Source organism: Lolium rigidum, chromosome 1 (genome assembly GCF_022539505.1).
Source record: "Lolium rigidum isolate FL_2022 chromosome 1, APGP_CSIRO_Lrig_0.1, whole genome shotgun sequence".
NCBI lineage: Eukaryota > Viridiplantae > Streptophyta > Magnoliopsida > Poales > Poaceae > Lolium > Lolium rigidum.
Window position 1 is genome coordinate 345660528 of NC_061508.1, and position 14332 is coordinate 345674859.

At 44.8% G+C, this 14332-nt stretch overlaps 2 protein-coding genes and 1 pseudogene across 3 annotated transcripts; all 3 read right to left on the reverse strand.

Moving 5' to 3' along the window:
* Positions 1-3510: 3510 nt before the first annotated feature.
* Positions 3511-4698, reverse strand: LOC124664371 (annotated as a pseudogene).
* A 536-nt stretch (positions 4699-5234) lies between these two features.
* On the reverse strand, positions 5235-10406 carry LOC124701166 (cysteine-rich receptor-like protein kinase 43). 2 transcript variants are annotated; one of them, XM_047233225.1, is made up of 9 exons: positions 10193-10230; positions 9881-9995; positions 7799-8057; positions 7612-7671; positions 7440-7509; positions 7201-7351; positions 6894-7106; positions 5876-6001; positions 5235-5490 (listed from the first exon to the last, which is right to left on the reverse strand). In XM_047233225.1, exons 1-9 carry the CDS (start codon positions 10198-10200, stop codon positions 5482-5484), a joined length of 1011 nt encoding a protein of 336 aa, XP_047089181.1. In that variant the 5' UTR covers positions 10201-10230; the 3' UTR covers positions 5235-5481. The 2 variants fall into 2 exon arrangements, with proteins under 2 accessions (XP_047089181.1, XP_047089174.1); XM_047233218.1 differs by adding an exon at positions 10333-10406 and having other exon boundaries at positions 5236-5490; positions 7440-7671.
* A 965-nt stretch (positions 10407-11371) lies between these two features.
* On the reverse strand, positions 11372-13994 carry LOC124684523 (U5 small nuclear ribonucleoprotein 40 kDa protein-like). The gene is made up of 2 exons (XM_047218817.1): positions 13908-13994; positions 11372-12687 (listed from the first exon to the last, which is right to left on the reverse strand). The coding sequence occupies exon 2, from the start codon at positions 12658-12660 to the stop codon at positions 11620-11622; it is 1041 nt and encodes a 346-aa protein (XP_047074773.1). The 5' UTR covers positions 12661-12687; positions 13908-13994; the 3' UTR covers positions 11372-11619.
* Between the last annotated feature and the right edge of the window lie 338 nt (positions 13995-14332).

Sequence of the window (14332 nt, forward strand, 5' to 3'; positions counted from 1 at the left end):
ATGTAAAGTGGAGTGTGCTGCAAAAGCGCTATCTGGTGCACTATATCTACCGCGTCGGAAAGCGTGCGCAGCACAAATTGCGTGCAGAAACAACTACCCAGTTTTACAGTTCCAAAAGTTAAAGATTCTGCCGGAAGAGAATATGGCACCACGAGCGAAACACTTTTAAAACGCGCTAGAAAGTGCTTTTACAGCGCCGAAATTTAGCGCGGTTGTTGGAGATGCTCTAAAAAGGGTAACATCATCCTCACAAACCCTAATACTAACTCCTATTGAGGGGCGGCGGCGGCTGCTTGCGAGTATAGCAATCTCAACAACAAAAGAAAGAAGGGCGATGGCTGATGGCGGCAGCCGCAGGGGGTGCTGCGGCCTGGCGGCCGCAGGGAAGAAGTCCTGGGGACATCTGTGCCGGTTATTCCCGAGAACACTCCCGCTCCCAAGAACAGTTTCCTTGGTTCCAGTGATGTCTTGGAGTGTGTTTCCGAGCTCGCTAAGATTAATGGTGTGGAGGAGGAGGTGGTGGTCGACGCGAATGGCGGCCCGGAAGAGGTCAATCTCGGTGGCGGGGAAGATGGGGTAGCGGATCTCGGCGGCAGGGAAGAAGTCGTGGAGAGGACATCTCGCGAAGGCAAAAACATACGGGTTTTGGCAGCAACTGGATTGGCCGTGACTTCTCCCACCGGTGTTGTCAGTTTGAAGCATGGATGTCTTCCTGGGGGCAAAGACGAGTCTGAGGGGGAGGATGGGGACGATGATGTGGTGGTGTGTGCCAGGGGTCAGTTGAAGAAGATTGCTGAGGAAAAACTGCAACTCATCACCCCCAAGCCCCCCAAGTACCGGTACTCGAAGGAGGAGGACACTGAGCTAACCAGGGCGGACAAGGAGAAGATGAACCAGGAGGAGGAGGACTTTGACGCATACCGTCGAGACATTGAATGTTCGTGCAGGGTTAGCTTTGAGCAGAGGACCACATTGAGCTTCATGCACTTTGCCCACTACACACCCAGACAAATCCCTTTCGATATTGCTACCACGGAGGCCACCCTGCAGATCTTCTCCTTCAAGATCGTGAGCTGCGAGTTGAGCTGGCCGCTCTATGTGTATGGTGCCGTTGCAGTGCGAGACCAGGTGGACGACCACCGCAACATCCTCTTCGAGCGGAGGAGAAGAAGCGCCCAGTTGGTAACCCGAGATGAACCCTCTCTGGGCTTGTTTGGACCGTCTCGGGCGATCTCTGTTGTCCACCCTGTCAAATTTGAGGTCGAGCTAAGGCTTAAGGGCAGAACAGAGTCTCGGGACATACTGTTGCTGAAGCAAGGTGCCAATTACTCGTGCTCTTACATTGGTTTCCATACTGTTGACTTCAGCAACTGCCTCTGCAAAGCCGAGCTAAGAGCATCTCTAGTAGAACCCGAAAAAACGCAAACCGAAAAGCGCGAGTTAAGTTCACCGAAAACGCAAGTGAATAGAACCCGTAAAATGAAACTGAAAACTGGAATTCGAATTGGCGCGGGTAAGTTTAGGCGATGATCATAGTTCATACATGAAATAGATGCTTCGATTGCGCATCGATACATACATACTGCAGGGAATTGACATTATACTAGTACACCGGCAATAGCTAAAATGAGCAAAATGCGGCCTACTAGCTATGGCGCGCGCGGCGGTGCCGGTGCTGGCGGAGATCGTCGGTGGCGTGAACTCTTCACGCGTCCTCTTTGTCAAGCTCGACTATTTCGATCTTGACCTTGCGGACGCGGGCCTCCCGGCGGGCCGCCTCATACTCCCGTACCTGGCGGACGTCGTCGGCTTCTTCACGGCGGAAGCGGGCCCTCGCCTCCGCCTCGCTGATGGCGAACGTCTGTGCCATCACCGCCTCCTCCTCGTCGCTGCCGTGGACGTAGTCCCCGGCGGAGAAGGTTGGAGAGCGCGGGGACGAGGTCGTCCTCCTCGACGCTCACCGCCACGGGCAGCCCCGGAGCGCGGCTGGACTGCCCGGAGGAGGAGCTCTCCGCCTGGTTGCCGTAGCGGGCGAGCTTCCCTGGGAGCGTGATCCCCCAGTTGGTCCACCGGCGAGCCCTCCACTTGCGCGCGCCCTCGCTGTGGTTCCACTTCCGCCGCTCCACCTCGCTACGGAAGACGGGCGGACGCGGCGGCGAATCGCCGCCACCCAATCCCGTGGCTCGGCTGCCTGCACCTCCACGGGAGGCCATCGCGCGGTGGCGGGTGGATGATTGGTGGCTGGCTGGGCGTGGATTGCTCGTCGGAGCGAGGGACTGGCGGCGGCGGAGGGAGAGGAGACGGCGGAGGGGAGTAGGGTTTGCGAACCGAACTCCCCTCCGCGATCCCTTTTAATAGGGATCGTGCGGGGAGTTTCTCGGGCCCCCGAACTTTCGATTCGGGCCGGCCCACCGATTTGGTCACTGATCGGCACCAGTTTAGGCCCGAACCCGTAAATCCGCCGGAAAAGTTCGGTTCCGATGTGATTTACAGGCTCTGTTAGAGATGCTCTAAGCCTGGAGCAACTAGGTGATTCTGTTCAGGCCACTTTCTTGAGTATCTGTGTTGTTGAAGGCGGCCCAAGCACTTTCATGCATGGTGGCCGGGTGTATTGCAGCGCACTTGCTCACGAGGCTACGATCATGGATAGCGAAGGCAATGTTGAGGTTGTTGACCCCCCTTCCAGCCGGTTTGTGTTGATTGATTCTCGTGATTGCGCCGGTGGAAAATTGCCTATGTACGACACTGGTCTCCTTGATCTTGCAAGGTGTGTTGTCTCTGTACCAATAGATAAGTGCAACGACGACTGCTTTCCACAGTTTGAAGAAAGCCTGGAAGTTGTCATACAAGCCTACTCGCCGTCCGGTGATGTTGCTTAGCAACACAAGTCGAGTTGAATGTGTCCTTGGCAACTCCAAGGTGGAGATTATCATTGCTTGGTCGGTCATGCTAAAGAGCAAATATTATCTTATCTGATGAGGATATTATGCTTGGTATTTGTGCATCCTACAGGTTATCCTTTTCCAAAGCACTTTGAATCTATGGCTATTACAATCAAGTAATCATGATGTTTACAACTTTACATATGTTTTTTTTTTCGAAAAGAGATACACATGTACAGGTAAACCACAAATGATACAATCTTTGAAAAGAAAGCAAGAGAAAAATTCTAATTGAGCACATACAAATTGGCAATGAAGATATTGCAATCTGAAAAAAATAGTAGCATTTTTATTTGAGTATGAGTAGCATACACAGAGTCATAAGAACTCACCTTCTGACTCCCACAAAATAACTGTCAGAAGCAGTCTCAGTCTGTGAGATACCTAGCCTGTCCACCCATGATCGGTACCGTTTCCCTTGTTTGTCACCATAACATGAAGCCATGAATGGGTTGAAAGGGCGAGCTCAGAAGGTTGAATAATAACCCCATTTGCATCCTAACATCCATAATAAATAAATAATCTGAAAGCTCAACAAAATATGAGCATGGCATTGCCACCTGCACTTTCAATGAAAATATGGCATTTTCTCCAATTTAGAAAGCCTGAGAAACTGAGACAGCAAATTCTTTGCCAATAGGATTATCATAGGATTATCCTTTGCATTTTCTGCATACCACTGGCGTAGTTCCTCATCGGCATTGTTAACCTAACATTTTAAAACATGGAGTTGCAGTAAATTCATTCATTCACGCGTGAATTTCTATAGACGCTTCATGCAAGTTAGTGTATACTGACGATGACACCATGGACACCAGGGATGCTGAATAACCCTATATCAAGACGACGGTCACCGAAACAAGAGTATTGTTCGGTGTTTTCCCGAATGAGGCTAACTTTTTGAGTAAATATGCAAGCACCCGACCCGTTCCAGCAATCTGAGGTATTATATGTCAAGGGCTTCGCCAACAGTGTAGATAATTTTCACATCTACCTATTAATAAATAAATAAAGTAGTTAACCACACAAACTACAAAAGTACATGTTTATAAGAATAAATTACAGAACAATTGAAATCTAACAACAACAATAAATATGCTGCCTCATCCCACACTTCTGAAACTTCTAGGAGAGAGACTTTATCACTTTCTGAACACTCTTCTTGTCAACAGAAAAACAGAGTTTATGTGGACGTTGTCCTGTTTTTTGCTGCATTCACGTGTATGACAATAAAGTGCTAGTATTTGTTGCACAATAAAAAAAAAAAAATTTAAGGGAAGATGTTTAGCACTCAAACATGCCTTAATCTTCAGCTCAGAAAACTTAGTTGACTCCTCTAGAACTATCCCACCTATTGTTCAGATATTCCTCCCAGCCATCATCAGGAGCCATGGCCTCACCATAAGCTATCTCAGTGCTCATAGACATAATAGTGACGTCTAGAGTTAGCATAGGCTTCCCTTTCGCCAAATCCATATACCGTGTTGGTGATCTTCCAGCGGAGAAGACAAGAAGAGAATCCTGACAGTAAGCAGACTCCCAATGGGCCCCAAACCTAAGCAAAGACAGGTTCTCTTGGTCGCGATGATCAACCTGAAACTGAAAGTTTGAAAACCAACAAACTGCACCTTAATTGGACATTCAAAATAGTTATAATCATCTCTGGAGAATCCAGGCTAGGAGTTTAGACAAACACCATTGTATTATCGAGATCTGAAACAATCATAAGATGCGGAGGGTCGTCGAGCCTACCCATTTTAGCAACCTGCAAAGATGGTTGTCTCTTGGTAAGGATTTAGAATTCGAAGGAGAGATCTTGGGTGCAGAAAACACAAAGAGAATTTCTACAGTGACACGATTAATAACTATAAAACGAGACTTTCAGGTGAGCCTAAAGGCATGGCATCTGTGGAATCTTCAAAAGAGATGACGTAGCAGGTACGCGCCGTACAAGAACAACCATGTTTGTCGATCTCTAAACGAGGTGGTCACAGAGCCATACCTGTAAATGGCCACGTTCACGGCAGCCCGCCAGCCCAGTCACACTCGCTACGTTGGATTCAGCGAACACTCCGGCCAAGATAGGATGCATTCAACGAACACTCCGGCCGGCCTTCGTATACGTGCCTTGAACGGGTGTTTGAAGGCGTGCACATTGAGAAAAAAAGACTGGTTAAGCTAAGTGCTTAACTAAACTTTATTTTCCACGAAAAAAAAAAACTTAATCTGCAAAAAGTATTCAAATTTTTCGCATCAACAAATGCTGTGTTTTTTCTGGAACATGTTGCAAATAGTTAAGAATAACAATAAAAATCTCAACAACTTTAACATCTCAGCAAATGGAGTGAAGTATAACTATGAATCTAAAAATGGTTACAAGAAGTACGGTAGCAAGATAACACAACTTTACATCAAGTTCTTGCTCATCTGATCATCTTATTCAATTCATACTAGAGGCTCATTTTTCCTAGATGATGAAGCAGCGCCTATGATTCCACCAGCAACATGCCCCACAAGTTAAAATGTGCTGGCCATGCCCTCATACCATCTGCATTTAAACAATCAAGTGGTAGAGTTCAAAAGTGGTATGACAGATAACCAGAAGATGGCCCAACATTTAGTTTCTTGTCATATAAAAAAACATAGAGTATAACTCTTAACATGTGCTTTCTTGATCTTAATTTTAATTGTGCCAATGGACACGGTGGATTTGGTGGTCCTAGGCTTGCAGTATATGTCAATTATCATTTGCTACTAAAGAGCATTTGCCCGGCCTAAAGAGTGTAGCAGTACCAAACTAAAAATTAATATACATTTCTTTATCTAGTCTGAGATGGCAAAAACTAAACAACACAGTACATGCAGTTATCTAGTCCGCGTTTGGTGATTAAAATTGGTGATTCACAAAACATACTTCAAGACCGGGAACTTACTTTTGAATCGATATTTCTCGCAACCTTTCTTGGACTTGAGCTTTCACTTGCATGAGATACTGACCTTTTGCCCCCTACGGTATGAGAGAGATCATTTTCTTGTGGTCTATCCTGTAGTTGCATGGTCTACAAACATGTGTAGTAACAATAGACAGTCAGTATATTTCATGACACTAATAAAATCGATGTATTTGAATAAAATTACGCATAGAGCAGACCACATGTAACCACCGTTTCCAAGTGAAACAGAAAAATTCCATGACACATGCAGATTAACCGAATAATGCACCTACTAATTCACGCATAAGCACATGATGCATGACTATGAACACTTAGAATCCGGGCAGTAGTGCAACTGGAATTGCTTTATTTGCCTACCTATATCATCCATGATCAGATTGGCAAGTAAAATAGCATTTTCCCCTATTATAGATCCTTCCAATCATCCATGGTTCAGGTCTTTCAAAACCGCCTTCGAATGGTTGCCCAGGAAATTTTCTACCAGGCTACTTAGCGGCCTATTAAGAGATTAGAAGATGCTTAGACTGCTTAGCAGACTTCTTATTTTTCGGTGGTTGATATTTGTATCGACCCTCGTTGATCCATGAATAGTAAACTTTGAATATTCAGGTTTTAATAAAAGGTTGTGTGTATCAACTGATGCAGAGGCCGGGGCTTACCCCATTTCGGAAAAAAAAGGTCTTTCAATGGCTAATCCACAACGATACAACAATGAAAGGTCAAATTGAGTGGAGTTTATCCGTATCAATAGAAACGAGTCCTACTATAACATTGTTCCTGATGGCACATCTCAGATACTCACCTTAATTTTACTGAATAACTCCAACTTCATCCTTACTTTTTCGATAAAGGGCATTTGATTACTCAAAAGTATTAAGTATTACAGCTATTGACTATATATATTCTGCTATTTTGCCAACGTGATTAAAGGCACCACTCTGTAACTATAAGCCAATGTCTAACAGCAGAGTCTATATCAATAGTGAGCAGTTCTAACCTTGGAAATCGACGACCACTCTTTCCTTGCCGCATCAGTATGGTTAGCTTCTGTTTCTTTCAGTATACCAACAATATCCAGTATAGTTGGCCTTTCGCGTCGATCCTTCTTCACACATCTTAAACCAAATTCAATGCATGCCTTTACTTGTTCAGAATGTGCCTTCCTTTGATGCCCTGGTTCAAGTATCTCATTCGTCCAGTATTCCTGCACCTACCAGTTTAGACATAAAAAGGATATAATATATTAGAATAAGAACTTATGAATACATATGTATGGTCTCAATAAAGACAACACACTAACTTACAAGTTTAGTGAATTCATCGGAAGACATTTCAGTGCTTTCCGAGTGACCATCTGGTCCTGCCATCATCTTTATGATCACAACACCTAAGCTGAATATGTCGAACTTATTTGATATTATTCTGTGGTCCATGAATTCCGGTGGTGAGTACCCACTGCATGTCACATCATAACTATGTTACTTGAACAGTTTTAAAAAAGCAGATATGCTCATATTTCAGTCCAAATGGAGAATTTGCTTACAGTGTTCCTAGTACACTTTTGGTAACTCGTGTATGTTCATCTTCTCCGAGGATCCTTGATATCCCAAAATCTGCAATTCTGGGAATCATTTTATCATCCAGCAACACATTAGCTGGCTTTAAATCCAAATGAAAAATTGGAGGTTTCAATTCATTGTGGAGGTAATTCAAACCCTGACAAATCCCAGTAATTATTCCATAGCATGTCTGCCAGTCGTATTTATCACGTCCGCCTGCAACACCAAACAAGGAGAATTATAGAGATGTAAATTTCAAAGAATGACACATTAATGTGATAAATAAAACAAGGTGGACATAACTATCATTACCAGACCCTATTTCAAAAAAAACTATCATTACCAGAAATAAGCTCGTGGAGGCTTCCATTAGGCATATGCTCCAAGCAGAGCGCCATACTTATCTTATTAGCAACAACCAATTTTCCCTCATGCATTATTGGTACTTGCTGGGTATGATGGCAATAGCCAACTAACCGTACAATATTTCGGTGTCGGAGTTTTGTCATAATTTTAAGCTCGTCCTGAAATTTCTCAGCCCTAATTCCATACGCCGCATGGAGCATCTTCACAGCAATTTTTCTCCCATCAGGATACTCTCCCTATTCAACATTTCACACAGTTTATTTTTCTGTTCATATATACAATATGTGTAAAGCAGAAGATGCAATGTTGGAATGTGGCGACCCAATCGTTAACTACTAAGTACTAACTGGTACATGATGGAGAATGGTGCAGCAGAAGATCAATTATGTGCTGTCAATCATTGAAACAATCAGTACATAATACTTTTTTGTATGCATGCAGGAGCTGCTCATCTGTCAAAGCACTATAACATCTTGCTGAGGAGATTGGTGGTCCAATGTTGCTGGGGGCTGCTCGACTTGAAGATGAAGGAGATGATACAGGCTGAGTGCCTGAGTGTACTCGTTCTGAAGTAAACTGGTAAAACGCGTGGAGGCGATTTTTGACTCCTGGCGGCAGCGCGGGGTTAGAGAGTTTCCGCATTGATTTCCAAAAAAAAAAGAGTTTCCGCATTTTTTGTATGAATAAGTCAGGAAAAATTAGGAACAAAATGTCATGTCCATTCCCCACTTATCTCGCCAAAATTGATTTCGTCTCCGCACGCCATTAGCACCGCCGGCAGCTCCTGCGCCCATCGCCCCAGCATTCCAGCTACCCCTCGAACTTCATCGTCTCCCACGCTCGCCAATGCCACCGCCTACCACGCACAGCCCGCCTCCCGACATGAGCCCGTCCTTGCGGTGACGTACCTTGGTCGGCTATGCTAGTTCCTGAGGCATGTTTTCCTCAAACTCCATGATCTGTGATGCTACAGCCATTATCATTGCTCCCTACTGCTCTGCTCCTGGTGAGCAATCTCTGCTCTTCTTGTCTTCCTTTGTGGTGTTCAAGTTTCAATTTCAGATTTGAGTTAGACATATGCCATTCTAGTACCCATGTTAGGTTTCTGCCCAATTTTTTACATCTAGGCTTGAAGAAGTACAAACTACAGTGGGACTCGAGAGTGATATTTTGTAGGTACTAATCATACCAAAACAACAACAATGTAAGTTTCGTTTTGTCATCAGCAATGTTCGAAAAGAATCCTCCAGGGGTCAACTACGCTTGTCATGATCTGGTGTAAATATGATTTTTTTTTCATCGCAAAATAGGCTCTACATGCTAAGATATTGTGGTACTCGAACCTGTTATGTCACCTAAATTGTTTCTTTACACACTGGACATGCTGCTACAATGTTTTTACATTGTGCAAATATATGCCAAACAGATGTAAAAAATGTGCTGGGATTCATTAGTTTTGTAGTTGCAACTTTTAATGTTGCCTTTTTTTTCATGATCTGGTGTAAATATGATTTCTCATTTCGACGAAAAATAGACACTACTTCATGACAAGATTTGGTGATAGTCTAACCTGAAATGCCACCTTCACTTACGTATTCAACAAGATATAATGTTTTTACATTGTGCAAAGACATATTGCTTACTAGTTCAACAAGATATATAATGATGCTACTAGGATGTTGACACTTTTGTAGTTGGAACTTTGAATGCTCCCCTTATTTTCTTATCACACAGTCATCACAAAAAATTACATTGTGCAAAAGCAGAAATACTTATTTTTGTCTTAGTCCAACCTAGATTGTAGAAGTTACTTTTAATTTTTTTCTACGCTATCATATACCTCTAGGCAACTTACATTTAGTTTTAGTGCTAATGAAAATTGTGTTCGTTCGAGCCCGGCCTAATGGTCATAGTTAATTAGAATATATACGAAGACATGGAGCCTTATGTGACGTCTACTAAAGGCTAAATTATGGGAAAAAATCACAAATCACCATATACCTCCTCGTAAAAAGGATGATAGTTATACTCAGGAAGGCTTGTAAATCACTAATCTTACCTCGTAAACCGCTCCAAACGAACCCCTACCAAGCTCCTTGGAGAAACTATTAGTAAGTTCTTGTAATGCATCGAGCGACATAACCGTTGAGTCCACATCTGCATCCTCCCTTTTCCTGGTAGAAAGAAAGAAAACTTGTGTCTTTATATTTTACAGGTCAAATAACTTAACTCTTCTTCTCCTGGTTGACCTCTCCAATAGATGAATCAAGCTTGTACAAAATAGATCCAAAATATAATACAAGGATTAAAGGTTGCGCCTAAAGTTTGGGCTGAATTGCCATCTTTTCCAGATCATACAGCAAAGATTTACCTCCTCATTTGCAGAGAGCAAGGTCGTCAAGTGCGGATCTGACAGTAAAACAGAGCTCGGATGATATCAAAGATGCCTGGACTTCCACAAAACCAGCAGATGGACTCGATCGAACGAAAGAGATGGGGAAAAGCACTAACCTGGAGGTTGCCCGGCCAGGGCGAGAAGGATGCAGCAAGTCAACTGTAATGGTCGACGCAATGACATTAAGGAGAGTGAGCAGCTTGGTAGTAGGAGGCTAGGAGTAGTTGGATATAAATAAGTTGAGACATAGTTTTCTATGCGCGCGCATCACGTGGTGATTTGGTGAAGTCACACTTTCTCATCGTGCTACGCGCGATGCAACCAGATTAAATTACACCACCGTCAAGTAAGATCGATTTCAAAGACTCGTGGGTAAAGTAAATATAGGACTGGACTATGGTATCATCTTAAATCATACTCCTTCCGGTTCACAAATTAGTGATGTTTTAGGCATATTTAAGTAAAACTTAGGATGAAAACTCAATGATCATATGCATAGATTTGTCTGTGAAACATTTTCAGAAAATCATGATTTTATTAGTCGTTACACATGTTGCACAAAAACTAGTGATCAAGGTTATACTTCAAAGACTCGTTAAGAGGATAGTCACGTCTTGTTGCAGCATAGGAAAGATGTATGCATCATACCGAGGGGTCTGGGTCAACCGAAATTGGAAATCCCGAATTCCTGTGAAGTGCAAACGATTCATGTGAGTTTCAGTCCCACAAATCGACTAGTATAGAAAACGTATGTACAGCCAATCCCGTTGTCCCCTGAGGGAGATCTCCTAGACGGAAGACTGGAATTGGAATACAATGTAAGATCTAATATTCTAATGGGCACTTTGATTCTGATGAATACAAAGGAAAGATGATCCGCCATAAAACATCAAATATCGGATAGCTGTCAAAAGCTTCTATGAAGCTGTCTAACAAAACAAGCTTACGGCGTGGTAGCTTTTTGCAGCTAAGATACCAAATAATTTCAAACCGCAATCGACCATACCGAATGAGATCTAGTACATAAACCTCTTCTGTTCTCCGTAAGTATCCCCAAGAAACAACACGTCTGAACATAGACAGGATAAGAACGTTGGCCTAACTTTCTCGATCTTGCCAAAATATTGTGTGGCTAACTCTGGAAAACAACCAGGCTTCACAACTTAAGTACCACCACATGACTCGCATTAGCCAAAAGCATTAGCAGAAAAACAAGGTAACGAACAAGGAGCAGGTTTGCAAATGGTAGACCCACTCTGGCCAGAATACAATCTACAAAGGAGAGATTACGATCAGCAATCCAGCATTAAAAGTCTAAGACAGAGCAACATGGCACCGATGGTTTTCTCTTCTCTTTCATTCCCAAATATTACAGGAATCCTAGCTGAAGAAGTGACAACGGTCTAAAGCTCCCCGAGATAAATCTGCTTGTCGCTGCCACAAGATCCAATGATAGGCTCGGTGGGGTGGAAAGCAGTCTCGTTGACAGAACCGTTGTGCCCAGGAAGCTTGTACAGGATCCGCCTCGATGTTGTGTCCCAAATGTAGACCATGCGGTCAGCACTCCCGGCAGTGACCTTGCGATTGTCAGGTGACCAGCTACACTTCAACAGGGTCTTCTCAAAGTTGTGCTGATGGCCTGTAAGGGTCTTGATGTTCCGGTTCTCTGGTGCATAAGGGCGCAGATCCCAGATTTTCAGCTCATTGTCCATCGCATTGGTCAGGAGGTACGACCCATCAGGACTGAGCTGCATTCCAGTTATCATGTCCTGATGCCCTTTGAGAGTTTCCGTGACTTCATTCTTGCGAAGATCCCACCACTTGACGTCATTGTCCAGGCCACCAGTGAAAACCTTATCCGCGGCCTCTGAGAAGCTCACCGCAGTAATCTGGTACTTATCTGGAAGTGTTTGGATAGCCCCTCTCTGACGCAGGTCCCATAGCTTCGCTGTACCATCATCCGATCCGCTCACAACAAGAGGTGGCCACTTGCGTGACGGGCAACATGAGTTGACAAACGATGAGTGCTCAGCCATCTTCTTAACCTGCTTGCCTGTTTCAACATCCCACACCCTCAAAGTCTTGTCAGGGCTTGCAGAGATTATCTGGGTACCATCAGTGGTCCACTGAAGGTCAAGGATAGCATTCTTGTGCCCTCTCAGTACCATGTAGTTCTTACAGTCTCCATGGACATACCACAAGAAGATATCCTTGTCATGGGATCCCGATGCTATCACAGTTCCAGCAGGGTTGAACTTCATGCAGTAGACAGCACTCTGGTGGCCTGACAGTAGCATTATTGGCGCCTCCAGACTGGATGACCGTTGTTTCCCACCAGGTCCAAGACCAAAAACCTGATTCGGATGCTGTTGAACGTTACCCAGCTCCATTCCTGGCCGCGCGGCTGCTAGGGCCAAAGAATTGTTGCCTGGAGCGGAAAACATCTTCAAGAACGTAGTTAAACTTATGCCCTGCAGCAAAGAAAGATATGAGATGGCTGCAAAAAAACTGAAAACACTCCAGACCTAGTCCGCAGTATAGTCTAGAGCCCAAACATGCGCACATAAGCATCAATGTGAAAACGAACAGAGAAATGACATCCTCTAGGTTTTTAATTTACAAATCCACACGGGCAGAACGACAGATAATAATCTCTAAATATCTTTTAATGCTGAAATTTAAGTACAACTCTAGTGAAATAACCCAGACCGATATACACAAAATGAGGACTAATGATTCCATTCGGCGCAAGCAGTCAAGGAAAAATGAAACAAAATTCTGATTCACTAGGCGAACTATGAAAAATTAGGTGGCAGTACCAGATTATGTTTGGAGTAACATTAAAAGGTGTATCCATTAAATATTGGCCGGGATATCTAGACACGAGACTCGATCATGCGTTACAGGCTTACAGACATGGAGCTGCAGAGCAGAAGCATTAGAAGAGAGACAACCAGGCTAGATTCATTGGCCTCGAGGTGGCTCATACATGAGTCCATCCGGTACGTGCAGTGCAACTGTGAATGGCGGGCTAGCACTGGAATAATTTATGGTACTGTAGCTAGCAAGCTCCGCACCATCGGCCTAAATGATGCAATAATAGTTATGAGGTTGGAGGCATTGCTGTGTTACAACCATTAAGGGAATCGAGGTAGTAAGAATTTAGCATCTGGCCATGGAATTTCCCTTTTCTACGAACTCTCAAGGAGCCTGGAGCTGCTCCTTGACCTTCACTTTCATCTCATTCTATCAACAGAATCATACACCCTCGACATTTAACATACAGGACATGGGAGAACAAACCATGCGTGCAGTGCTACTGTGATTGGTGGACTGGAACTGGAATAATTTAGGGTACTGTGGCAAGCAAGCTCAGCAGCATTGGCCTGAATGATGCAATAACAGTTATGAGGATCCGAACCAAAACAAATACGCTAGCACAACCTATGACGAGCTCGAACAAGGGGGTGGTTTCCAAACGAAATTATTCTAGTACGTTATCAAATCTGAAGAACTGCGCCGTGGTTGGTCTCTCAGATTTTCTACACTCGCCAGGATGAGGATGGGCTCCTGTCCCACCATCCCCGCATCCCCTCTCTAGCGCGTACATGGAGACCCAGAAGAACAGCAGACAAGTAGCATACTAGCATCTCTACTCGACTGGGGGGCAAAGAGGTCGAGCAGGTCGTACCTGAACGGAAAAGCCCTAGGCTGCTGCTAGCCAGGCGCGAGGACGCGTAGTGCTGCTGCGCTTGCTCGGGGACGGAGAGGCCGGCGGCGGAGTGGGCGCGCGGCGGGAGGCGGAGGCGGGGAGGTCTCGCCGATCCGGCCGGAGGGGCGAGGGGTGGGAGGGGACGAGGGCGGCGGCGTCCGTGGAGGAGGATTCGGGCGGCGTCTAGTCGCCTTTGGGGGTTGGGCTCGGGCCGCGATGTTGGGCTTCACTGTTGATGGGCTCGATATGGGCTCGCGTGTCAGCGTTGTGGGCTGTGCACGGTTTCCTTTCAGAGACAATGAACGACAAGAATGTACTCGCGGACGAGAAGAAAATTGATTTCGAGAAATCTAACTCTTGGCTGACCACTGTGTGACTTACAGCGTGCTCACGCACCGCGGCCG

What these genes read in the sequence shown, in the direction of transcription:
- LOC124701166 (XM_047233218.1), bottom strand. An exon ending in CCTCCACGAGCTTATTTCTG is followed by an intron (nt 7,672 to 7,798) that starts GTAATGATAGTT and finishes TTGGTGTTGCAG; the next exon opens with GCGGACGTGATAAATACGAC. An exon ending in AGTGGTCGTCGATTTCCAAG is followed by an intron (nt 6,002 to 6,893) that starts GTTAGAACTGCT and finishes ACATGTTTGTAG; the next exon opens with ACCATGCAACTACAGGATAG.
- LOC124684523 (XM_047218817.1), bottom strand. Translation starts at nt 12,660, where the DNA reads ATGTTTTCCGCTCCAGGCAACAATTCTTTGGCCCTAGCAGCCGCGCGG.